General features: G+C 36.4%; 1 protein-coding gene across 1 annotated transcript; it reads left to right on the top strand.

The window, feature by feature from the left end:
• Nucleotides 1–2354: 2354 nt before the first annotated feature.
• LOC107035688 (probable serine/threonine-protein kinase SIS8) lies at nt 2355–27559 on the top strand. Its single transcript, XM_015253236.1, has 7 exons — nt 2355–2359; nt 4084–6313; nt 10661–11024; nt 14902–15098; nt 17967–18356; nt 23875–24068; nt 24397–27559. Exons 1-7 carry the CDS (start codon nt 2355–2357, stop codon nt 24470–24472), a joined length of 3456 nt encoding a protein of 1151 aa, XP_015108722.1. The 3' UTR covers nt 24473–27559.
• Nucleotides 27560–27765: the final 206 nt, after the last annotated feature.

Below are 27765 nucleotides of genomic sequence, written 5' to 3'. Positions count from 1 at the left end.
ACTATCAAAGAAGAACAAAATTGAGGTTGAATAAATCAGGGAGACAGTGGAATAGCAATCCGTGAAACAATGTTTTACCTCCGGAGCTCAAGAATTCACTCGAATGTCGAATAAAATCATGACTGAACCGGTATAAAGACAGACCCCCTCCAGGTGTAATTACGCAGTGGTAAACAAGTGACAGATGGTCGAGAGAGAAACAAAACCCGAGAAGAGGAGAAAAGACGAAAATAAAAACGACAAACAAAAGCAATACTCTTTGACTTTGGAGTCAACATTGCAGTTCTTTTCCTTGGTAAAGACGCAGATGGTGCACTTCCGAATCCCGATCACGTCTAAAAGTTGATGGGAGAAAGAGGCTTGAAGAATCGCATTTACTTTTCTCGTTTGAAGATCTATTTTGTCGATTTTCCTTGTTCAGAAGGGCAAGCTTGTTGAGCCAACACATTGGATTTAATTTTGTAACTTGGAAGGGTACTAGTCGTAATTCAGCCGTGATAAATACCATGATCTAGTTCTTTCTAGTCTGACGCACGCCTCGAGTGTTGTATGATAATCACCTCTGGGGAAAATCATGTTTATTGATGGGTGGGTTTTATTTTTAGATAGCGGTTTCCATAGTTTTTATGGCGCTATCGGAAATGTATCGAGTTACCGTACAGAGATTTACCACTTTTGAGTGGACGTGAGGATGAAATTTCAAACATTGAGGGCTCGGAAAGAATTCGAATTTGAGGATTCAAAGATTCGAAATTGCTAATAAACAATGAGTTTCTTTGGAAAATTCTATCGAATTTTTATTAGAATTTCAACCCAATTCTGATTATTTTTATATGAAAAGCTCCATTCTACTGATTTTTTACGTGAAGCAGAATTTTTTGAACCATTTGACGTTGAATTACAGTCAATTCCGCCTGATGGGTGGTTTTTATTATTAGATAGTGGTATCCGTAATTGTTATGGCTCAATCGGAAATGTATCGAGTTACTATAATGATATTTACCACTTTTGAGTGGACGTGAGGATGAATTTTCAAACATTGAGGGCTCGGAAAGAATTCGAATTTGAGGATTCAAAGATTCGAAATTGCTAATAAACAATGAGTTTCTTTGGAAAATTCTATCGAATTTTTATTAGAATTTCAACCCAATTCTGATTATTTTTATATGAAAAGCTCCATTCTACTGATTTTTTACGTGAAGCAGAATTTTTTGAACCATTTGACGTTGAATTACAGTCAATTCCGCTTGATGGGTGGTTTTTATTATTAGATAGTGGTATCAATCATTTTTATCGCGCAATCGGAAATGTATCGAGTTACTATAACGAGATTTACCACTTTTGAGTGGACATGAGAATGAAATTTCAAACATTGAGGGCTCGGGAAGAATTGGAATTTGAGGATTCGAAAATTCAAAATTATTCATTAAAAAAGGGCTTTCTTTGAAACATTCTATGAAATTTCAATTCGAATTCCAATTCTTTTTAAATAAAAATGTCTATTCTATTCAATTTTAACGTGAAGGCAAAATTTCATGAAACTTTTGACCTTCAATTAAATTCAAATTCATAACATTAAAACTTCAACTGCAGTTATTGTTTAATTCAAGTAAAAACACGAAAATTAGAAAAAAATCCAACAGTATATCGAACATTGGAGAAATACAAGTGAGAGAAAGAAAGTGGTACAAATTATAGTACGACGCTCAATTAGCGGAATAGAGGCTTCAAAAATGTTACTCAGAGCTTTCAAAAGTGGAGGGATTCAGATGGGGTCGCAAAAACCGCAGTGTCCATTATAAGGGAGATTACCGTGGGTGGCGAATTCACATAAAAATTGTACAGGATTACAAAAATCTCATTTAATCTTCAGTATTTGCACTCAACCGCAAAGAAATTTTTTAATGGACAGGACAGTTTGAATTAATTACAATCCGCTTCGAAAGATTGTGGACTACATGTGGTTTACTTAATAGTCCCATCAATTATTTATTAAAAAGTTGATATTTTCGCCGTCTCGTGCCGGTCAGAAATTCATAAATTGTTGAAATTTTCATTCCGCCGAATACATATCACGAGATAATTCCTGATATCCAGCAGATTAATCTAGCAAATTAATGAGATTCATCTCATGGTGTATTTATAATTTGCATGTGTTCATAATGCCCCCAGTTATTCAGGTTCAAATGAGAATTTCTCGTCTGTTTACTTTATCGCTAACGGAACACTCTAGTAATAATCGAGGCGTTGTCGGAATGTAAAATTCATTGATAATTGCGGTTTAGTAAAGTAATCACAGTGTATTTGAAAAACGTTAGAAATATATAAACAAGTAAACACAGATGTAATCCGGTATGAGGTTCGTAACCGACTGTCGGTTATAGATGTTTCAGGATTCGCAAGACAGCCGAATCCCTCAAGGATGTATTACACCCTTTTCGCCAAAATTCACGTTTTTTGAATTATTCTGGTAAATTGTTGGTCAGATTGACGTGAAAAATGCCGTTTTTTTCGTGTTATCATTACTTAATGGTTGACGAAATTTCATGATCGCACCACAAAAACCAGGTGTCTGACAGCTATCTGAATTTAAGATGTCAGATGGTAAAAAACGTCTGAATTTTCAAAAGTGTCTGAAAATCGGACTAATGTCTGAAAATTTCAACCACCGTTTCTGTCTGAAAATGGTAGACATTTTTTGTGTCTGAAAAATATCAGGTATTTATTTTCAAATATTTTCTATGTCTGAAATTCAGTTATTTATGAGCGATTCAAACATTTCACTATTAAGATATCTCACCTGATTCAGACGGCAAAGTCCATTCAAACATTAATTTTTAAGATATTTCTCATGTCTGAAAAGTTGACTCATCCACTGCAAAAACTAGGTGTCTGACAACCATCTGAATTTAAGATAACAGATGGCAAAAAACGTCTGAATCTTTAACCGTGTCTGAAAATCTAACTGATGGCTGAAAATTGCAAACACCGCTTGTGTCTAAAACTGATGTCTGTATCTTAATTTCAGACATCTTGGTGTCTGAAATTGAAATATCTCCATTGATTCAGACACATTTTAATGCCTCAAAAGTCTCTACAAAATCGTCCCAAAAGTGTTTGAAAAGTGTCTACAAAAGTGTCTGAAATTCAGACATTAATTTTCGCAGTGCGTGCAATCATTTTCCTGCGTTTCTTCTAAAACTTTTCGGAAATTCACAAAACTTTAGAAAAAATGCAGGAAAATGATTGCACTACCATGAAATTTCGTAAGTCAGTCAATAATGATAAAACGCAAAAACGATATATCATTTGGCGTCAAACGAATTTTGGCTGAAAAGGTGTACTACATCCTTGAACGGAATAAATAAAAAATATACGTGTGACACAATGAGTGCAAGTGAGACGGCGCGAGGAGTTTCGTGCTCCCGTCAATCATCTTCTCTCGGTAAAGGTGGTCGGTGCGTGTGTGTATATGAGTGTATATAGCCAGCTAGTATACTAACTACAATACATCATTCGATAATATCAATCCCTCAAGTACGACGCCCATATCGCGCGGTGTGTCCTCATCGGCTGACGGTCTCCCGCCTACCCGAATTCGCTATTCAATACGCGACAGTTTCTTCACCGATGATCGAAAAATTATCATCTGAATAGTCATGATAATCTTGATCTTTCACCAATAAGTTGGACAATTATGGTATTCCTTTATACTGATTTTTCTGGAATTTTCAAGACTGATCTTAGTTTGATATAACAACCGGTTGCCAAGATCGGCAATTGTCGGAAATTTGTTAATAACAAATCAGTAATTCATTGAATCGAAATTTCGTTTACGCCATTCGAAAAAGAAATGTATAGAGTATATTCCGTAAAAATTTCCGAATTTTTTATGAAAATTAGATCGTAAACGAGAGGTTTGAATAGAACTGCGCTCCCCATTAGACTTCTTCAACAGTTCTGTCCTGAATGAAAAATTCTTGCTCATCAAAGCTAAAAACTAGACACATCATGAACAATACTCAAAAACCCCAATCTCACCACAAATGCCCTCATATATAAATTCTAATTTTCATATTTCAGGCACGTAGCAGTCGACGAAGAGTCTCCAGGCTCCTCCTGCCGTCGGCTACCAGCGACATCTCCGGAAGTGACAAACCCTCTGCCGGATATATCGCCAGCACCTCATGGGAGTCCTGTTACCTATGTCACTGGAGCCCAAACGCCTCTAAGCAAAAGTCCTCCAACACCTGAGGACATCCAGAAGAACTCAAGAAGGGTGACTGATGCCCAAATTGCACCCGAGAGAATCGTCAGTGTTGATAAACGATTGCCGGGTGTGTCAGAGTTCCGACAAATCACATGGGTAGCTGGCAGTGCCGGTTCGCCGGAGGTATCAAATACCAGTAACCAGAGAAGTGTAATTTCAACAATTCTATCCGTGAGGGACAAATTGTCAGGTAGCATTGGTACCCTCGGGGAAATAGCGAGCGTTGAGGGAGTGAATACAAAAATAAAGTGGCGATCCTACTTTCGAGACAGTTCGCACCAAGATTCTGTATCGAATTCCATTGACACAGACAACTTTCCTGAGGTTGATCTAGATTCGAGGAAGGATAGTGCTGTGTGCCTGGAGGAGGACGAAGCCCTATCGAGAATCAAGGAGACGTTGTTCGAAAAAGCTTTCGAGAACGCGGAAATTCTCCCCAGCATACCATCACGGAGAATCCCTACGGTGTCCACAGCTTCCTTCCACAAGAACAATGAGAGCCTTGATGAAGACCCACCTCCCCGAAAACGATTAGAAAAGTATTACCGACCGCGACGAGAGAGCAGCGGTTACTCCAGCAATCTGAGTACCTTCGATGAGGACAGGAGAAACTCGACAACTGATGCCCTTCAAGCCCTCTCCTGCTGGCGTGAGCGACGAAGATCCTCGACAAAGCGATTCACCAGATTTGGTAGAGACGACGAGACCGATAGAATGCCAACAACGGAGATTTATCGTAAAGTCTCCACCGCTGGTATCGAGATGCCAAATATCGAGGAGCTCAAGGAGATTCGGGACACTTTCCAGGAAGACCTCAAGGGGTTGACTAAGCTCGACACATTTCCTGACATACAAGTGCCAAGAGAGCGACGAAGATCAGCGAAAAAATCAATATTCGACAAGTTTGATGATAACGAAACGGAAATGTGCAAGCGAATCAGTGGGATTACAGTGGAGATGCCAAATATCAATGAGGATAGAGAGCCCAATGACATTGATAGAACGAGGCACCTCCAGGACACTAGAGAGCTCAGCAGCAGACTCTCGGAGACGACCCTGACCGGAAATAAAGCCATCCGCACTCGATCCACAGGAGATGCAGCGTTAAAAAACAGCCGCGTGATGCTTGGATGTTCAACGCTGATATCGCCTGAAGGTTCGCAGATACTAAAGTCCTCGGAGGAGTTTCGTGCTGAGACTGGGGAAACATTGGACAGTCAGAAGAATCCGGAAGGGAGTAGGAAAAAGTTGATAACGAGGTCGGAGAGTGCTAGGCACCAAGATGAGACACCAGGCAGTCCCAGAAGTCGCCAAAGGAAGCGAGTGGTCCATCAATTCAGTTCTCCATGCTCGTCGAACCCGGAATTGGAGAGGATTCCGGAGAAGCCATCCGAGAATTCGCCGCCGGAGGTGGCTTCTCAGGACAGCAGCACGATAATTGTTGTCAACGCTGTGAGAACTTCTTCATCGTCAGAAGAAAGGAACGAAGACGATGAAACAAGAAGTACGGGAAGGGAAGAGGATCAGATCGCCCAGAGAGTCCTTCCCAAATCCATCAAAGTTTATCAACTACTGTCGACACAGTCCGAGGATCGAGGGGATGGAGAGCCCAGGCTCATGGACAGGCGTATCTCCTTGCAGATAACAAGGCAGGAGGAAGATGAGTCCCCCTCGGCAACACTAGCATCGCCAGAAGACAAGAGGCTTCTTCATGCTGATAGTGTGCCTCTTCTGAAAATTCCTCCTGCAGAACGAGAGCAGGAGGTGGCCGACGTACAGACGTTAGATGTGAGGAGATTGTCACCGGTGCGAAAGCTATCATCACCTGGTGAAGTGGGTATGGCGCAGAGATTGCTCGGGGACAATGGAAACGTTGGAATCAGACCGATCTATCCTTACTGTCCGTATTCGCCGTATGGCAGCCCACAGGGATCCCCGAGGACACGGAGACGACCACTGCGGGAGAGTAGACGGGTTTCCATAGACAATAGGCAGGGTGCACTGCAACTGAATCAATACAAGCTGCTTGACAATATAGGACAGGTAATTGCTCACCATTTATTGTTGGGATTACTTTGTAGGATATTGGAGTCACGGTAGATTGTTGTGGGCGAGTTATCGAATTATAGTAGGGCAATTTCTCAAGTTTCTGCATAAATTTCCGGGAAAATTGTGGTGCGAAAGAAATTATCGACGTTCCTTCGGAATTCATTTGGGTTGACGAGCGATGGTTTGTTTCTTCTGAATCGCTTTAGAATGGATCTATTTTTGGAAAGCGATTTGACAATAAGAATAATTTCGCGAAGAAAAGACATAATGAAACTTCCCATAAATTCAAGAACGTTTCATATTAATTTGAGACACTTCCTGAATTGTCGAGTATATCATCCGAATTTTTCATTCATTGCATAAAGTAATTTGATAAGTAGTTCATGGAATATTTCCCCAGATAATGCTTGTCTTGGGATGCTGTAAATCGAGTTGATAACTCCTTTAAGCTCTTGGGAGCATTAAGAATCCATTAGCCACCCGATACGTCTAATAAAAATAGCCAATATCTTGGAAGCAAGTAATGGCAATTAACGGCCTTCCATTAACTTAATTCAAACAAAGGAAGAAACTTTGTTCGATTATTTTGGTTCTGAATAAAAGCATTGTATTCGTTAAATACGAAATTGCTAATTATTTGTATCAGGATAACTAATTATGGCCTCAGGAGTTTGAATATGATATTCATATTCGAAAAAATAATTGTTTAAATGAATCCAATCGAGAACTTGCATGATTTTTTTCAATTTTCGAATTTCAAGTTTGGGACTGAAATGAATGCCCTGAAAATTCAAGGAAATTCTCTAGTAAATATTAATTTCCAATTGAAAATTCATGTAAATCGTGGAATTTCCATCTTCCTGCCGCTAAAAACAGAGGACTTTACTTGAATTTTCAGAAAAACTCGAAATTCCATTGACTTTTTTCACTTAAATCGAATTTTAGGTCTCTTTTCGGAAAATTCAACCAAATTTTTTTTTAAGTGGGGGTCATCTAAGAGTCATATGGGAGTCATATGAGGTTTATATGACTAGGTCATATAATTTTCCCGTGATAGGGGAATTAGAAAGAATTGAGCTTCCTGCAAGTTCGGTATTATAATTTAAAATATTCTTCCCAATGCCATCTTGATCGAGTTTGATCATGAGGTTGATTGCGTCCTCTGTTGATGGAAATATTTATCTTGAAACTAATATTCTGGGGAAGGTAAAAAATTCTAACGTTGAGGCAATGTTGGCTCCCAACGTTAAGACAATGTTGAATTCAATGAATCAAATGAAATTTAAAATACATCTTCTTAGAAATTCCATCCGGAAGCAAATTGCTAATTTATTAGCAAACATATTGACTATGTTGCGAGAAAAGCAATTTTGCAGTTGTTTCAAATACTCGCAATTTCCTTTGTGCAGCTTTCTCTGTGCTCTCAACTTATTACCAGGCTCATTTGGTGTCTGGGAAACTCAATAATAAGTTATGTTCGTGTATGAAATCTAAAGGAAATTCGATTGCAAACGATTGTCTCAGCAGTAAAGTCGTAAAAGCTATCCCTGAGGGCCCACTTGAGAGAGGTTACAAGAGCTTGAAGTCCCTCATCATTCTGTGACACGTTCATTTTTCTTTCCTTTATTATTTGTCTTCGTGTGTCGGATATCAAGGGTCCTTTTGGGACACTGTCAAATTCTCTCCAGGCAGGGATACTCGAGTTTCCGGAAAGTTATTCAAAGCTCGTGCATGTCTAAACGTGGTCAATTTATTTTGGAGACATTGACTGAATCTTGATTAGAATTTGTTTCAACTCAAAGTTGATTCAGCCATAAGTTTTAATAGAGTAATATAATAGGGGATATTAAATGGCAAAAATATTAAAATTGTTTTTAATATTTTTCGTGATAGAGAGGAATTTTTTTTCTAGCACTGCCTATTCGTTATTTTATACTACGATACGTATTCTCCATGAGAAAATTATTCGTTTAATGCGAATTAAGGGAGAGTCACTCTTAATTGCGGCTGTACCCAATTCTCAAAGATACACGGAGAGAAATTTTTGATAAAAACTAAACGTGAGGTTGATTTGTACGGAAACTGGAAAATTTACCCTGCATGCCATCAAAAATTATCCCAAACGTGAATAATTGCTCCAGTTTTTCGTATAATTTTTTTGTAACAGAGAATAGTTTTTACGGAATCCGTTTGGTAAAAATTGCAAAGGTCATGGGGAGCGACGGAATCCTCCGACGATACAAAATCAACAATCCCCTGCCGGTGTGGGAAGTATTACAAAACAGGAGGATAATTTTTGCATCCACAGATGTAATTTTTTACCGAGAAAATCGTAAGATATCCACTAAAACCCAGTATTTTTTCACTGAATTACATTTCGCTCCACGATTACCATTCCTATAGTAAAATTTGTCACGATTTTCGAGGCACTTTTTATCCAACTTTTCTCTTCATGTAGGGATCACATGATGATCATACGAAGGTTCTAGGAGGTTACGACAATCACACAAAAAAAAACGTAGAAAATTTGAGCCGAGGAAATTCTACAGAAAATATCTCAATAGAATACGTCTTATAGAAAATTCGAATTCTATTACCTTTTTCCACAAAATATTTTCTATTGAAGATTTCAACAGAATCGACCAAAAACTAATAAAAAGTCCAATCGAAATTCAACAGAATTGTCTAGTGAATGCGCTAAGTTATTTTGTTAAATCTTTTCGTGCGTGTAATCTTTGAAAATTTATCGCATAAAAAGTACAGAAGGAAGAAGTTTCCTCGACTCTCCATTTACTCCTTTGATGAATGAAACTTTTCAGTCGGAAGTGAATGACCGAGACGTAGTGTCAATGTTTCATTTTCAGTACTCATTCGGCATTATGGAACTCACTTATAACGAGGAGGGTGGACTCACTATGCGATGAAAATACTGAGGAAAAAATACTGATGAAACAACTTTCGTACGATCAAATAAAACAATTTCCATGTTGGCAATTATCAACTTGCGATTTTCTCAGTTCAAACATGACTAATTTCAGAAAATGTTTTCTTTTCTTTAAGTGTATCATCATCAAAGTAACCAATTAAATGACAAAGTACCAAGTAAATATTCTTTACTAACAAAATAACGGAATAGCCGGCGCTAAAATAATCAAAGAAGAAAATCCTTAAAAAGAATATGCAACGAAATCATTTTACGGGAAGACTTTCAAACAGGAATATCTGTATAATATTCTCAGATTCATCGCATAAAAGGTTCGGAAGGAAGAAGTTTCTTTCACTCTGCATTTCCTTCGTTAATGAATGAAACTTCTCAGTCGGAAGTGAATTACTGAGATTTAATATCAATTTTTAATCTTCAGACTCATTTGGAATTATAGAACTCATCTATAAGGAGGAGAGCGGACTCAGTATGCGATGAAAATACCGAGTAAAAAAAGACTGATGAAAAAACTTTTGTATGTGCAAAGAAAACAATTTCTATGTTGGCAATTATCAACTTGCGATTTTCTTGGTTCAAGTGTGACTAGTTTAAGAAAATATTTTCTTTCTTTCTGTGTACCATGATCAAAGTAACCAATTAAATGACAAAATAACTCTAGGTAATTTAAATAAGTAAATAAGCATATAAGTAATATTTAATAACAAAAAAAATAACAGAAATCCCCATATCACCCCCATTTAACCTCCATGAGCCTTATGACCCTTATCATGAGCCTTGTGACCCATTTTTAGACCTTTAATCTCCCTCTTGTGACCCTTATTGGGATCATTATTTTGACTCTCACGACCCTTAATTTGACCTTTATTCTAACCCTCGTGAACCTTATTCTGACACTCAAGACCCTTATTCTGATTTTTGTGACATTTGTGCTGACCCTCATGACCTTTAACTTCACCCTTGCGACCCTTATTATGACTTTTACGACCCTTAACCTGACCCTTGTGACCCTTATTCTGACCCTCATGACCCTTAACCTGACCCTTGCGACCCTGATTCTGACCCTCGTGAACCTTATTCTGACCCTCACGACCCTTATACTGACCCTCATCACCGTTAATTTAATCCTCATGACCCTTAATCTGATCCTTGTAACCCTTATTCGGAGCCTCATGATCCTTATTCTTTTCCTTATGACCGTTATTTTAACCCTTGTGACTTTTAATTTTGGAGTCTTAATTTCGAGTACCAAATTCTCATCACCAGAAGTCGATTTTGATTTTTACAATATAGAGAGACAAGATTTGGAAGGAAGCCATTTCCTCCATTCTCCATTACTGCATGAAATTTTTCAATCAGAAGTGACTTATCGAGACGTAATATCAATTTGTCATCTTCAGGGCTCATTTGGAATCGTGAAACTCGCATATAATGAGGAGGATGAGACTCACTATGCGATGAAAATACTGAGTAAAAAGAAACTGATGAAAAAAGCTGGAATATTCGGTCGGATGGCACCGGGGAGAAAGGGAGCATCCAATCCACTTGCCAAAGTTTACCGTGAGATAGCATTGTTGAAGAAGTTGGATCATCCAAATGTGGTGAAACTTGTTGAGGTGTTGGACGACCCCGACGAGGATAATTTGTATTTGGTGTTCGAGTTGGTGCAGAAGGGCGAAGTGCTGCAGTTGCCCACGGATAAACCACTGGATGAGGAAACTGCGAGAAAGAATTTTCGAGATGTGGTCATGGGAGTGGAATACTGTAAGCTGCATTTATATACCTTTAGAAAAGTCATTCAATTCAATTTGAATCTCGTTTTGTAGATTTTTTATTAGATAACTTTCATTCGAAAATGGAAATATTTTCAATTGATGTGAAAATATAATAATTTAATTCAATTCGACACTGATGGTAAAACTTTCTGGAAAATTTTCATTAAAACAACACAACAATGTTCACAGGTTTACAACAATGTTACATTAGGTTCAAGACGAAATTGTTCTTAAATTTCGTATTCATATTAAAAATTTCACAAAATTAAACATTACCTCAAAATAAGTTTAATTGTCGATTTTGTTTTCATGTCAATTGGAATGAGAAAAATTCATAGCAATAATTCAGTTTTCCCCATTCCCTTTTGCATTAATTTAATTTTCAATTTGTTTATTTTGTGGTTTCAATTTTGAAATCACTCATGCTATGGTTTCCGTGCATCAGGAAAATTCATATAACGATAACGATATTCAACGTAATTGACCAAACCCATTTATTAAATTTTAATTGGGCTCACCTAAAATGTTCGATCTCCTTTTACAAAGAATAATTTAATTTGAATCGCGTTTTCCATTTTTCTTATGAGAAAACCTTTTTTCGAAAACGTAAATATTTTCAATTGACGTGAGAATATGATAATTTAATTTGATTCTGCACTGATGGTAAAACTTTCTGGAAAATTTTCATTAAAATTCTATTTTTTTTCAAAACAATGTTACCTTGGGTTGAATACGAAATTGTTCTTAAATTTCGTATTCACATTAAAAATTTCACAAAATTAAAAATTACCTCAAAATAAATTTAATTGTCGATTTTATTTTCGTGTCAATTGGAATGAGAGAAATTCATACCATCAATTCAGTTTTCTCCATTCCCTTTTGCTTTAATTTAATTTTCAATTTGTTTATTTTGTGGTTTCAATTTTGAAATCACTCATGCTATGGTTTCCGTGCATCAGGAAAATTCATATAACGATAACGATATTCAACGTAATTGACCAAACCCATTTATTAAATTTTAATTGGGCTCACCTAAAATGTTCGATAATTTTTACATAGGATAATTTCATTAACGTTGCTCCAAATATTCTGATGAATTCTGCTTCGATTTTCGAGTTTCCGAAAGTATTTCCCCAACCCATAAACAAATAAGTTCAATTCAATAAAGTAATTGAGTTCTTTTTAGAAGCAGTTTCCAAAATTACGCGATTATTTTGAATTCGGTTTAAAGCGGATAAACTGATTTGTCCCTTTTCTTGAATATTCAGTTGAATTGGTTAAAAGTTTCACTGCAAACTCTGCTACTGACTTTGTGTTCTCGTATAATGAGAATTAATTGACGCAACCTAGAATGATTAAATAATCTCGTTTATTCAACTTCGAATACACACTTGAAGGGAATTCTTCGCCGACATGTCAATTAAAGATAAATCATAATCGAATCATTCATACTTAATTTCACATTCCTCAATTTTCCCCGTTTCCTCTTTATCCTCTTCTATCCATTTTTATCCCGAGAATCCGTAAAAATTGAATGATCCACAATAAAATTTGAGGTGTGAAGATCAAATATTACGCTTCGTTAGAAAATTTTCATTCAAATATGAATGAACATTGTCGGTGTGGCTAGTGAATTTTATCCTGTCGATATGAAAATTAATACATCGTATGGTAAAAATTACGCACAGCGAAATTACTGCTCATTTCCATGTTTATTTCAATTATATTAGATCATGGGAAATTAGAAGATCAGTACATCATCCTAATGCATAGTCGATGAGCAACGTTTCGCTAAATATTTAACCCTCGATCACTGGCTGAATGAGCGCGATGCCTCCTATTTTCGTTTTTTCATGTTTTACGGTATTTCTCGACGCTTAAAAATTCTGAACAATTCCTAGTTCAATCCTTCTATTAAGGAGCATTGGCGTTGTCCGCTTTTTTCTCGGGAAATTTGTCTAGCTAAAAAAAGAAAAGAAACGTCGAGCGGATAGAAAAGCCGCGCCGCACCGCCCGTGCGAGTGATTCCCTGTCGACCCCGCGAGTGACATTGTTGCTACATTCATTGCCACACTTGAAATGCGCGCATAGCGGTAAGCGCTCACGTGGCAACAGCCCGCTCGGTTTAACCCAGCGGCGCTGCGCTAATCGTGCGACGGATGAAGGCTGGCGGCTGGACTCGAGTGATCGAGGTTTAAGGTGTTTCGTGTGTAAATTACCGGCGGGTGAAACAGAAGAGGAGTCTTATTGTTCTCGAGCCCTGATTTAATCGCTGAGCACGAAAATTTCAAATTTTCAAGTAACTTTTTAAGTGGACGCTTGAACATTTTTTGAATACTGATTTTATTTATCAGATTGATTGATTTTTTTCTCATCACCTACGGGCGTCAAATAATTTTTATTGCATGTTATTCTAATTATTGAAATAATATTAAAATGCGTCTCGAGTTGGTAAACCTGTCGAGTATTTTCTCTCTCTCAGTTCTATGGTCCAACCCATACCTTCTCCATGATGCTCACTGACATTCGAATCACGCGCCCGAAACTCATAATTTTCCGAATCATTTGTTCAAATAACTTTCTTATGAAATCTGAAAACAATCTGAAACTTATACGTCTTCTCAAGAAAGATTTGATTTATCACCCACTAGTTATACCTGGAGGGTTTACAAAAACATTCAAATTTCATTATTTTTTTTTCGTACACGGAGAAAAATGTTCAGTAAAAATTACGGAACTCACAATTCACTCACCGATCACGGAAGTGACTCAGAATTTTTAAGTGACGGTATCGTAATTTTTCACAGTAGATTCAGATAAAAATTACGGAACTCACAATTCACTCACCGATCACGGAAGTGACTCAGAATTTTTAAGTGACGGTATCGTAATTTTTCACAGTAGATTCAGATAAAAATTACGGAACTCACAATTCACTCACCGATCACGGAAGTGACTCAGAATTTTTAAGTGACGGTATCGTAATTTTTCACAGTAGATTCAGATAAAAATTACGGAACGCTCCGGAAAAACTCCGTGACAGTTCCGTAAAATTTCCTACAACCACATTTCGCTCCGGAATTACGAAAAAGATACGTAATTTTTATTGAATATTTCTCTCCGTGTAAAACTGAGATGTGAAGAAAATGTGCAAGAATTCTCAATGATGCAGCATACTTAAAAATTTCTCCCATGAATTCTCCAAATTCTTCTCATTATTTTGACTTTTCAACCGAAACACCTTAAGCTTCCTCAGGCTCTGCAAACCAACCCAATACAAAAATTATCACCGAGATCCTATAACCTAAAAGTTAAAATTCTACTATTCTGATATGAAGCAGAGCCTTTACAATTCACTAAATCACAAAAATCAATAAACAAAAATGCCTTGACGAATTAGAGTATACAGTCTGTACAATCTGGTAATATTTACAGATTACGCACAGCGTCTCTAAATGGGTAATTTACACAGGCGTGTGGATTGGTATAAAAAATGGATGAAGAATCAATGGACATGTTTTGTCCCCACAGAAATCGCACTTGTGCCAATTTGACATGTCGATAAATACTGTGTCAACAACACGTTCCACAAACGCATGAAACTTTTCTCATCATGTGCTTTTCACCCGCCCGTAACTAATTCCATCCATTGAAACACTATTGAATGTGTACTGTAATTACGAAACATGCAGTACATGAATATGGTAAACATGCAAGCGTGCAAAACATCTCACGTTTCCACGATGATAAACGGAAGTTACGTGAAAGTTCAATTCGCATATCATCAGCCAAACTCTAAGTCATCCCGAAGGACTTCGTACGGATGAGAAACTCAACGACAAAAATTAACGCGTTCATGTTTTCAGTGCATTACCAGAGAATTGTGCATCGCGATATAAAGCCCAGTAACTTGCTGGTTGACAGCGAGGGCCGTGTGAAGGTCGCGGACTTGGGTGTCAGTGCGGAATTGAGGGCATCTGGTGAACTTCTGTCTGGCTCAGCTGGTACACCAGCATTCGCTGCCCCTGAAACCACTACCCCAGGTGCTCAGTATTCCGGAACGGTGAGTATCGACATCGATACCGATGGATAATTCCGATTCTCTCGTTTATTCTCGTATCACTGATTTTTCATCCAGTTGTCGCTTCGTGCAGGAAAAACAAACGGATGTTATTCCACCCCTTATTTCAATTTTTTTGTTTTCCGCTCATATGGAGAAGATTTTTTTGTATTATCTCTCTAGTTTATTCTGAGGTTTTTACTGCAGGGAGGGGAGAGAATAAATGTTCTGAATATTTCTCTCTATATGGAGACAAATATTCAGTGAAAATTACGGAACAATTCACGTAATCCGCAATGGGGAATCGTCTTCCGGCAATTTTTATGGGAATGGAAGAGGAGAAATCTGAAACGTTCAGTGAATTTTCAGGTTCATCACCGAACAAAGTACGAAATTGTCACGTAATTTTTCCCGAAGAAGTAAAATCTTGCAGAAACTTTCCGACTTATTATGCCTCCAAAATAAAAAATTCTTGAACGTTCAACAATTTTTATGAAGTTGGTGAGTTATTTCTACGTTCCGTTCTGTAAAATTTCTCAATCAATCGTTAGGGAAAAATTACGGAACGACTTGTTGTCCCCACAGCGATGAGTCACCAGACGGGTGATTAATTTTTACGGAACAAATGGTAGAATTTACGTGGCGATTCGTACAATTTCAGTTTCGACTCACACTTTTTATTGAATTTTACTTCGCTCGCGGATTACATTTCGAAACGTAATTTTTACGTTTTTTTTCCAATAATTTAATTCAGTGCGATCTCCCCCGAAATTAGAAATATTCGTTTAAAAAATAGGCGAGTTTTTGAAATGAAGATGAATCAAGTCCTTGGACCAAAAAGTGTCAAGAGCGATAAAGTTCAGGGTTACTTGAAGATTAATTAAAAATTATTAATTCATTACGAATTATCAGTTCATATTAATTCATCATGAATCAGAGAATTGCATGAAATAAATCATACATAAATGACAACAGAGGTATGAATTACATTCAATGAGTAAGAATTCCAGAGATTTTTTCAATTTTCTAGAAAATCAATTCATAACTCTCCCCTCCTTTTTCAGCAATTACAGATTTTAATAACATTATTTTAAATAGTAAAAATAAGAAGATCGAAGATTAAAAATTATTCATTGATGTTTCACTCTTCATCCTCTTAATTTTCTTTAAGTCATTATCAATAATTGTAAAACATTTATGAGTACATGAATTTTAATAAATTTGAATTCTTAATTTTCACAACGAATAGATAAGCGCGCGCACAGAATTAGTATGGGTTAATTCAAAAATAATTATGAGATTTTAATGCAAATTACTGGGAATGAAAACTTTTGTGGCTCATTGTTACGAAAATTTTTATTAGGAAGAGTACAATTTCGACGAATTTTCAGAATTTTTTGTCCACTAAATGTTATCACAAACGCGTTCTCCAATTCAGATATTTTTACTGGAACCTAGAAACGTTTTTTCCCTTTGTGTTCATTCGCTCCAGCGATTTAATGAAGAAATAAGAAAAACTGGAATTATGAGACGGAAATTTAATAGAATCTCCATACGTGTTAAACGAGACGGAAAATGAGAAATCAATATTCAGCTCCATTATGGCGCTTTGCCAGGAGTGCAGAACCTGCTCTGTATAGGAATACCCCTTACATAGTATGCTTACAGTAATGTATGAGATGCTCTGACCAGTTCTTCAATTAATGTCAAGTAGTCTGACAATTTTGGTTAATGGTCGTTTTTACGTTATGGTGATAAGGATCAAATGAGAAAAGTTATCGGAAAAAAAATCGGGATATTTTTTTAATGAAAAATTATGTTTCTTTGTTATGTCCACATTCGTCCGGAAATTTCCAGTCGTTGTGAAGTCGACGTCATCCAAGTTTATGCTTCCCTTTAATTTTTAATATCAATCCTTATGATAATTTTCCACAAATTTTCAATAAAATAATAATTTTCTTCATCTGAAAAACACTTAAAAAAGTTTTATTGGAAATCGTAGTGCATTTAAACAAATAAAAAATCAGGAAATTTGATAAAAATAATTATTGTGGTGAAATGATATTCCATTGATTCGTGAATACATAATTCCTCAGCCCAAAAATGGCTCCCCGCCTCCCCAAATTCAAAAATGCTTGCCAAGATGACATGCGTAGATCATCCCATCGAAATCACGCTCGAAAATAGGATCCATTAAAGCTTAAAGAAATGTGTTTTCGTACACGTACGTGAGCACAGTTCACCGAACTCTTATTGAATCTAATGATTCGCATGGGGGCATTGAAGGCACGTGCGTATCTCTCGGTGTTACAAAGTGTACGTACGTGTGAGAGTTAATGAAATAAAGCCACAGCCAGATGAACTTTTGCACGAACGACAGTTGAGGGATCCATCGGGGTCGCACGGTTGTTTTATTGTTTGGGCCGACGTTTAATTGGTTTGTTGATTGAAGCCAACTGTCCAATTCCATTTCACAGACGTATGTGACTAGTTCGTCGATCACTTTTATCAATAATTTAGAGTCTGACAGACTGTCCTTTATTTTACTAGACTGGACGCGCGCGCCTATCGCCTCCTACTGCATGGCGAGAAAAGTTGGATAAAAATTACCTCGAAAATCGTGACAAATTTTAATATACGAACGGTAAACGTGGAGCGAAATGTTATTCAGTAAAAAAATACTGGTTTTTAGTGGATATCTTACGATTTTTTAGGCAAAAATACATCTGTGGATGCAAAAATTATCCTCCTGTTTAGTAAAATTTGCCATACCGGCATCGGAGAGAACTCCATATGTCACATAAATATAACATAAATATACATTCATAAATATAAATATATTATTGATCCGTATTTTTTTTTCTCGAATAGTTATGTGACGTCTGGTCCATGGGAGTAACCCTCTACTCCCTAGTAACCGGAAGAGTACCATGGGACGGATCAGGAAGTATAATAGGTGTACAAGCCGCAGTTCGCTCCGAGCCCTTGCGCTTTCCCGATAAGCCCGTGTTATCGGACGATTTACGTGACTTGCTATCGCACATGCTTGCCAAGGATCCGGCAATGAGGCTCGCATTGGACGAGATTAAGAGCCACCGGTGGCTGACCAATCATGGAAATGAACCACTACCCAGCGAGGCTGACAACTGTCGCCTTCCGGTTACAGTCACTGATGAGGAAGTTGCACGGGTCGTTACTAGAGTACCAAAACTAGACACGCTGATTCTCATCAAGACTATGCTGAAGCAGCACAGCTTTCAGGTAATTATTCACTCTACCACTCGGAAATGAATGATTTCAGAGCTAGATATCATCCTTTTTCCAGAGCTCAAGAAATTTGCGAACGACAATTAATTTCGATCGTCTCTTCAGAAATCATTCATTGACGAGATAATTCTATTTGATGCGGAGTCCTCATCTGCATATACTACTGAAAAATTTACTGATTATTTCCCCCGTCTGAAGGTCAACTAATAGAAATGCAGGATTTGATATTTTGTAGTTTAGTGGATTTGACAAATTAGTTTTTGATTAGTTTTTCATTAGTATTCGACAAAAATCTTTAAATTTTTAACAACTAATAATTTACATGGCATTTGCATTGATCTTGTTCTATATTTACTAAAGATGAAAGAAACGTGAAGTTGTTTTATATCGAAATGTCGCGAAACTGCCTGACCGCTAATCCTTAATTCTGATTGGTCAATATGTGACTTAAGGGAAAAAAATCATGGAATTTCAGGTGTCACTGAACATTGAGTAAAATTCCAGGATTTTAAGCAGCATAAATATAAGAATTCCTTAACTTATTTGAATTTCCAATCTAATATGAATATTCGGTGCCAAATTACACTGAATTTTCAGTGAAATCTGAAATTTCATGATTTTTTCCCCTTAAGTCGTACTCAGTGTAACTGTCCTGAAAATTCCAGAATATGACATTTACAGTTCTCTGATTTTTCCGCGAAATTCGGAGTTTTCAATGAGGAAATTCCTTGAAATTTCAGCGAGCATTAAATTCAATAAAAATTTCCAAAAAGTGTACCAGAAATATCAGACAAAAATGTCCAACAGTGTACGTGGAAATTTCATGTAAAACAGTCCTTGCTGATCATTTCAAGACCTTTTACTTGAAATTTGAATAATAATTCTGTATTACAGCATTTCACGTACAATTCCTACCATTTTCACTCACAAATGTGTCTCTAATTATGATCGTCTCAGTGATTCACATCAATGAAACATCTCTCGTCCCTTCAACATTCCTCTATGCTGCTATCCCCATTCATGTCAAGAACAGAATTTCATTCAGATTCCACCAGAAACATTTAATCGATCGCTGGAAAGACACTCGTAACCCATTCAATTACTCCCCACCCATTAAGCTCCCCCGCAAACAAACGATCCGGCCAAGTTTTGCAGAAAAATCCCTCGTGCAAGCGTTTGGAATGTTTTGATCTGCAAAACTTGACTCCCTCAGTTATTTGCAACAAAACTTTCGGCAAATATCTAACAAGTTTGAAGATCTCGGTACATTACAAGTGATAATTTTCTAAATTCTAAAATTTTGAATGACTTACAAGCGATTAATTGTGATGATTGGAGATACCTTTAAGTTGATTGTCGTTGGAGTAATGTGAGAGTGAATGAGGAAGACAGATGGGTTACAAGTGTCGTTCTGGCGATCGATCAGATGTTTGTGGTGGGATTTCACTGGAATTGTATTCTCGATGTAAATGGAAACAACTGGGAAATTCCTTTCGTTACAACAGTCAATATATTTTTCCTAATAAATTATCAATTTGCTTCGGAATAGAACTTCTATGACGACGTATTTTAAGTTTAATTCATCATTGCCCCAAGGTTAATATTTTTTATGTTTCCTTGAATGTCGGAAATTTCGCCTTCATCGAATACAATGCTTCTATTCGGAAGCAATAACAGGAGAAACGAATATTGAGGGAATAAGAGATACTTCGTTAGTCCGAATCAGTCAAAAAATCGACAATTGGAATTATCAGCTATTATATCCCAAGACCGTCAAAATTATCGGATATTTCCCGAATGTTTTGTTGCATTGCAACGAGAGGGATCAGTTTTGCAGTAAAATCAAAACTAATTTGCAATGGGTGGGTTGGATTATTTTTCTGAATCGGATTTTTTTGGCCAATCAAAGTACAGTGGACAACATCAGGAGGTAAATTAGGGAAGATTTGAACAAATCATATTAATAGACTGTCAAATACAAGATTCGATCTGAAATGAGCCGAAAAAATGAAGGACTACTGGGAAATATCCAAAAGCGAGGAGGAAATATCCGAAATGAAACTGTCGGGTAGCCTCAAATACTGCGCTCTGATTAGTCGAAATCCACTTGGGACAACTAACGAGTAGTAATACCACAAGAGCTTCACAATTATCCGATATTTCAGGACAGCTTCGTTGCAAACAACTGAGAGTGTCAAGTTTTGCAGATTAAAAAACTTGGCCGGATCGTTTGTTTACAGGGGAGCTTGAGGGAAATACCCAATTAATTATGAAGCTCGAGGGATATTTCTTGGATTATTTTTCTCAATCGGATTTTTTTGGCCAATCAAAGTACAGTGGACAACATCAGGAGGTGATTTACGGAAGATTTAACTAATTATGTTAATACAATAGTCCGATTTCCGTACACTGTCAAACACAAGATTCGATCTGAAATGAGCCGAAAAAATTATAGAGCTATTGCGAACTTTTGACAAGCTAGGAGGAAATATCCGAAATAAAACTGTCGGGTAGCCTCAAATACTGCGTTCTGACTGGTCGAAAGCCGATTGGGAAAAATAATCAAAATAAAACTGATGTGAAAGTATCGCGTGAGCCCAAACACTAAACTCTCATTGGTCGAAATTAGAATTGAGGAAATCATGAGAGTAGCTCTCCTGATTTTCAGGGAGTCACGCCTAATTCTTAGAAATCTATCACCAAACTCAACTGATAACAATCACTGATGATCAGGGTCATTCTAATCAGTGTCCAGTATCACCAATAATTGCTGGTAGACCTCTGAAAATCAAAACTGGGTTTCTCTGTGCAGAATAATCGCAACCCCTCCATCTCCATCCCTTCACTCTCACTACCAATGGAATTAAATCAAACCTGTCTCTAATCAGGTCAATTAAACCCTCCATAATCATTCGAAATCTCCATATCTCGTTCCATACTCATCAGAAAATGCTTCACAGTCAATTATCGACTGGCACAACATAGGAAGCAAACACTCGCGTCACCAAATGGGATAAATCGACCTCGCATTTCCCATAAATACGAACAGCTGTCCTCGCACGTTATACCGGTAGTACATTTATCGCCATCGGTGCCAATGACTCACGCTCTTTACGAGGCATAACTTTCATTTTCTTCCGCCCCATTCATTCTACATTTCGGCGAGTAAGGGATCTAACACTTGACCTCGTTATGCGATGGATCGGTCAATATCAACTGGGGTTCAAGGAAGGCCATTGGCGCTGTAAACGGTGTACTTTCAACAGCACACGTCATTTCACTATAAACGCGTACAACATTTATGGGGGACTGCTTCGCCACAAAATTGATGACGCGTTTTATGAGGCGTTGTAAATCTTCACGGTATTTTCAGCGTATGAAAGCTCTAGAGTCGTTACCATTTCCGGGTTTTATTGGAAATACCTGCAAGTGGACTGAAAATTAAGTTTACATGCGCAGGGAGAAACAAGCAGGTGACAGTGAGCATGTGACTAGAGATTTTATACTTAGGAGTGTGTTTATGCTTTTTTGCCAACAATAAATCAACAGCAGGCTTTTAAATGGTTTTATTTTGGTTGTTCGATGGGCTCTTATGGGCTAAATTGGTTGAGTAGTTTTTGAAACATCGAATGGCACAGATCGGCAGAACAATCATTTCCATTATTAAGGATGTTCGACACCCTTTTAGCCAAAATTGACGTTGTTTTCATTTTTCTGGCAAATTATCGATGGGAGCGACGTGAAAAAATATAACGACTTTGTGGTTTGTCATTCTTTAATGGCTCACGAAGCTGCGTAGTGGTGTGATAATTTTCATGCGTTTTTTCTACAGTTTTGTGATTCTTTTTAAAAGTTTAGAGAAAACGCAGGAAAATGTTCGCACCACCTTAAAATTTCGTCAGTCATTAAATAATGACAAAACGGAAAAACGTTATATTTTTTCACGTCAATTCCATCATAAGTTTGCCAGAAAAATTAAAAAAACGTGAATTTTGGCAGAAAGGGTGTAGAACATCCTTAATATTTTATTATTATACCATGATTAATGAAAAAAATTGAATTATAATTTTTTTTCGTAGTGAATAACAATACCATATGTATTTGTCATTGCGATACTAGTGAGGAATGAAAATGAAAAAAGAAACAAATGATTTCTCAATCAATAATGTTACAAAATTTATTTTCATTATTATATTAATGGAAAATGAAAAACAGAAAATCCCGATTTCTTTCGCCGTGAATAATAAAATCAAATTCAATTTCAATTAATGAGGTTGATTTCATAATTAATTAGATCAGTACTCAGTAATGTGCACCTATAATTACTGATTAATTGAGTAGGGGAGGTTGGGGTAAAATGGACACGAGTTTTTTTTTTAATGTTAATGACGGGTTGAAATGTTGATGAAATTTAATCTTTTTTTTTCAATACAAGCAACAATTTCCCTTTGTGCTGAGCTTAAACTGATCTTAATTAATAAATTAGTTTCTGAGTTATGAATAATTTTTAAAAAGTCTAAAGTGCCCATTTTACCCTCCCCTCCCCTAATAGAAAGTTTTTATTTCTTATCATCATATAGGGAATAACATTTCGATAATGATTCTCCATTGTCACAGTAATGAAAATTTTGACGGTCAATACTACCCATTAATAGAATAATAAAATTTTTTTAGTTTTCATTATTGATTGAATGACTGCTTTACAATATTCAAATGTGATTCCTGATTAGACAAATAATTGTTTTTTTATTTTTATTCATTGATAGGGTATTTGAAAGATGTTAATTTTTCACTACTCATTCATAATATAATGAAAAATATTTACGTGTTATTAGTGAATACGCAAAAAATATGTTTTTGTGGTGCAAATATTGGTGAAAATAATATTTATGCCGATTTGTGTTGGATGGCTACACGGTAACCTTTCCATACAGTAAAATTTGCGCAATTTTACTATATAAAGTTTGACTGTAATGAAAGAATTCCATCATTTGAATTTTAAAAAACACTAGCGCCACACCGGCCGCAAGTAGTTGGAGCGTTGAAGCCCTATTTCCTGTCAGATTCGATATTTCTTTTCTCAATTAATTGCTTACAATCATTCTCATCGCAAAAGCAATACGACCGATGAGAATCATAAATTCCAATTAACCAGCTATTAAATTTTCATATCACGATAAATAATTTGCACAATTATGATTCATTTATTCATGTTTCACAGAATGGTATTGAATTCTCTTTTGTTTGTTAGGCGGGCTTCATGAAAATTCGACGCAAAACGATTGCACTCATCATTAAAACCGCCGTACTGTTTCCATTCGTTCGAGATATCCGCCATGTTCGAGTTCTGATTTTCGATTCGAAATAATACCGACACTTTTTTTTAGAAAAAAAAATCAAATTTGAAATTATATCCATTCCATAGCAAATTACTAATTCACTACTGAGAATAGTCATACAAGGATAACAAAAGACAATTATCTGATTGCTACTTCCCTTTTGTGTTCGATAGAATCCATTTTTACCGAGGAGAATGGTGAAACCGACGATGGGAGATGCTGTACCGAGTTGTCTCAAGACCGCAGCCTCTGGTAACTGTGATGGGGCTCAAATCAGGGAGACCATGAAGACTAGAACTAAGCAATTTCATAAAGCTGGGAGAAGCAATTCCGCACCAGACTCTTACGAGTGGCAGACGAATGGAAGGTAAGGAATTGTTTGTGTTTCAAATCTCTTTCAATCTTCTTATAGTACATGCACAATAGCCAATCTCTATGGTTTCGTTGGACCGACATCGAGCACCTAATATTGGCTACTTCATTTCGATTTCCAGTTTTGAAAGATCTTGCGGTAATACGAGGGAACAATTCAGACAAAATTTCTTTGGATCAACAAAATTGTAGTGCTAGAAATATCAAGAAATAGTTGAAGTGAACAGATTTCATGTCAAATTTTTTGCTCGCTGCAGTTCTGAAACTAGAAACTTTTTCTCTCTCCCTTTGCAAAGTTTTCTCAATTACGATTTACTCCACAGGCAAGTGTCAGTTGACACATCACTGCCACCATTGACAGAGGTCAGTGTTCAAGAGGTGGAAGTCGAGAAACGGTGACCTACAACACTCTCCATTGACTCCAATGCCATGAGAAAATGATAGGGTTAACGAATCAGTGGGGACCAATCAATCGTAATGTTGGTTGATACATCAACAATTGTTCAACTCAAGTCGGAGGAAACGATCGTCACAAATCGTTTGTACGAACCAACGAAAATTCATCTTCCAGGTTTAATATATATTGATTTTAGTGCTGGAGTGATAGTTTCGCGCAATTTCGCTGCATGGCATGTACGTAATGCGAGTAAATAAATAATCCTATAGACGGATTTTTCGTGAAAAGCCGGCGATAGGGGGGATATATGATCTAGAATGGAAAAATCTGTTTACTCTCTGGGAATATAAGGGCTATTACACACACGTAAAGTCCTTGGGAAGGTGAGTAAATGCAAATCCAACTTTTTATCATCACGTCCATCGACTTTGGATGGAAAAAACCTTTCGTGGCTTTTTATTTTCCATTGGTTAGATTAAATGAGTATGTGTGCGCGAAGAGGGAATTTAAATATACAATGTGCTTGCGCGTATATCGATTCCAGAGGACCAATACTTCGATATTTTTCATGTTAATTTTCTTTATTCAATAGCGAAGTGGTGGAATGTAATAAAGAACGGGTTATTTGTAAACATCTTAATGAGGTAATCCCAGTTTCATCTAGTTTCGGACGGATCATGATAGTGAGGAGAGACCGGACTGAAATTTCAATATCGCATAGGCTTTCTTTATCGTGCTGAGTTTACTAGTTCAGTTTTAATGTAAAAAAATAAGAAAAAATGAAGTTTTGATTTTTTCCATTGCTTGAATCTTGAAGTGTCTTTATGATGTAATTCTTGATTGTTTGACTAAATGGGGCTTTGTGAAAATCTTTATTTTTGCGGGCTTTGGATTTTTTTTCTCAAAATTGCTACAGGTACGAAATCTGAGAAATTTAAAAATTGAAATACATAGTTATGTTACGTCTGAACACAATACTTACTGATGGTCTCTGTTTCGGGTCAAAGCAAATATTATGCTCTTTACTCCAGGGACCGAGACCAAAGTCAAATGTCCTTTAGATGTGCAAATGTCTTCTGAACGTTTTCCGTTGGATGAGAAGTAGAGTTGAGCAAGGTTTATCTAAATAAAAGTGCAGGAAGGAAAGTTCATTGCCAATTTATTAATCCAAATTACAGCAAGAGTTGATTCCTTAATTTTATAATCCTTCTCTTCAAGCGATGCGTACAATTATTGATTCCTCGTCAGTTATGATAACAAACCGCTCTGGTAGCAATGAGCTCGTATCGATTGTATTGTTATCTTCTTTCTTACTCGGTTAACTGACCTCCAGAGGCTTTTCGATTTTTATGTTTTAAAAGCGATTTGAGGAGACAGACAATGTTAATTGAACTTCTTTAGCTATGCAAGCAGTTTTAAATATTTCTCAATTATCATGCAGACTTATGTATGAAACTGAGTCTCAATCCCATTTTCTTCTCGAAAAATTATACAGATCTAGTTTACTATTTAAATGCACAATTGGAAGTGAGTCTGATGGATTTTTTGCATTCCGTTTTACAGTGAGAAATCTAGCGTTGTTGCTAAGAACAAGTGACGTCAATTATGCGCGGAACTATTCTCTATGCACCCGTGCATTATGATTTAGATGAATCACTGGTGAATATCATCTCCGGACGTGTGATGGCGAGAATAATAGGAAAAAAACTGTCATTGTATAATGCCTGCATGACTTCCATGCAGGTGGATAGCCACTTGTTTAGCGTGGAATTTTCCACTAACGGCTTCTAAGCCTAGCAAATCTTTCTCAGGACTAATTTATTTAGTTATAAGTAAATTTCTTTTTTTCTTTTTTAAGTTGAGACATCACAAAGCACCTCAATTAAAAATGAGCATTAGGATTGTTACGTCCAAACACAATACTTAATGATAGTCTGTATTTCGATTCAAAGCAAAAAAATTATGCTTTCTACTCCAGGGACAGAGACCAAAGTCGAATATCCTTAAGATATTCGACTTTGGCTGATGCCTTCTGCTGATTTAATTGGTTGAGAATAGAACTATTATAGATGGATACTCGGCTGATTCCAATAAATTTCAGAAAAGAAAGTTATTTGCCAATTTATTGATCAAATTCAATTCAAAAAGTCTTTTAAACATTTCAATACATCTTCTTTATTCGATGCGTATGTCGTCCGCTCGCAGGTCAGTTATGATAAAATGTTCTCAAGTTACAATGAATACGCTCCGTTCTTGTTATTTCCTTTTACTTACTTTTTCTATCTAATTTGAATTTGAAGAATTTTAGATTATTTGATGGATTTTAATAGAATTTTTTAATAATCAGGCTTCTATGGTCATGCAAGCTGTTTTTAAAGATTTTGAATCTTATTTCAATATCCTATTTGTTTGACTTACGTTTGAAATAGGATTCGGATCAGACTTCTTTTGAAAATCTGAGATTAACGGTAGTGAGGAAATTGGTTCCGTAAAAGTACAATTGGAAGTAGTGCTCCTGCTAGGCTTGTGCATTACTTTTTACAGGCTAGAGACAAGGTTGTTGCTAGGTGTTCATGACGAGATATAGTCGTGCCTAGACTGGATTTTTCCACGAGTATTAGCATTGTTCTCAAATTTTAATCGATGTTCAGTGTGTCGTGATCGGAAGACGATCACATGAGACGATCGAGTGAAAGAGTAAAAAGGAACAAAAATGTATCAACTCATGGCGCAGTTTCATGCGATCTACATTGCACTTGACAGCAAGGTGCCTAGATTCTCACCTAAAAATAGACCCACGCGTTCCTAGAAAAACTTGAGAACTATAAATCTAAAGAGAAAATTTTTTTAATTGGATTTATCCAATCTAGACATCACAATTACCTGAAAATCCTCATCGCGAATTAGACTTATCTTCCTGTTTCATTTGATTTTCGATTGTATTTTCAAAGATAATATTTATCTTTTTGATTATTCTTATATATTAATTTCTCTCACATTTTATATAATTGATGAGCAATAGTTGAGATATTTAACCACCACAATATAATAAAATCCATGGTAATACTTATATAGATATATATATATATACATATTTTCTTAATCAATTTATTTATTGACTAATTTTTGCAATGTTTAAATATTCACTACTTTTTCTCTCCTTACTAATTAATTTTTCAAGTACGAATTCAGTCTCTTGTTATATAATAAAAAATCTTGACATAATAATATACTAATATAATATTTAAAATTTTGTCATGAATTAAAATAGGAAACTTTTCATGAATTTTTTCTC

This window comes from Diachasma alloeum, unplaced genomic scaffold (assembly GCF_001412515.2).
Source record: "Diachasma alloeum isolate Michigan unplaced genomic scaffold, Dall2.0 Dall_scaffold_00200, whole genome shotgun sequence".
Lineage (NCBI taxonomy): Eukaryota > Metazoa > Arthropoda > Insecta > Hymenoptera > Braconidae > Diachasma > Diachasma alloeum.
This window is presented reverse-complemented; position numbering and strand designations above follow the sequence as displayed.

Excerpts from the sequence above, each read along its gene's own strand:
- LOC107035688 (XM_015253236.1), top strand. Across the intron at positions 11,025-14,901 it reads GGTCATGGGAGTGGAATACT|TGCATTACCAGAGAATTGTG; the intron begins GTAAGCTGCATT and ends TCATGTTTTCAG. Across the intron at positions 15,099-17,966 it reads GTGCTCAGTATTCCGGAACG|TTATGTGACGTCTGGTCCAT; the intron begins GTGAGTATCGAC and ends TTTCTCGAATAG.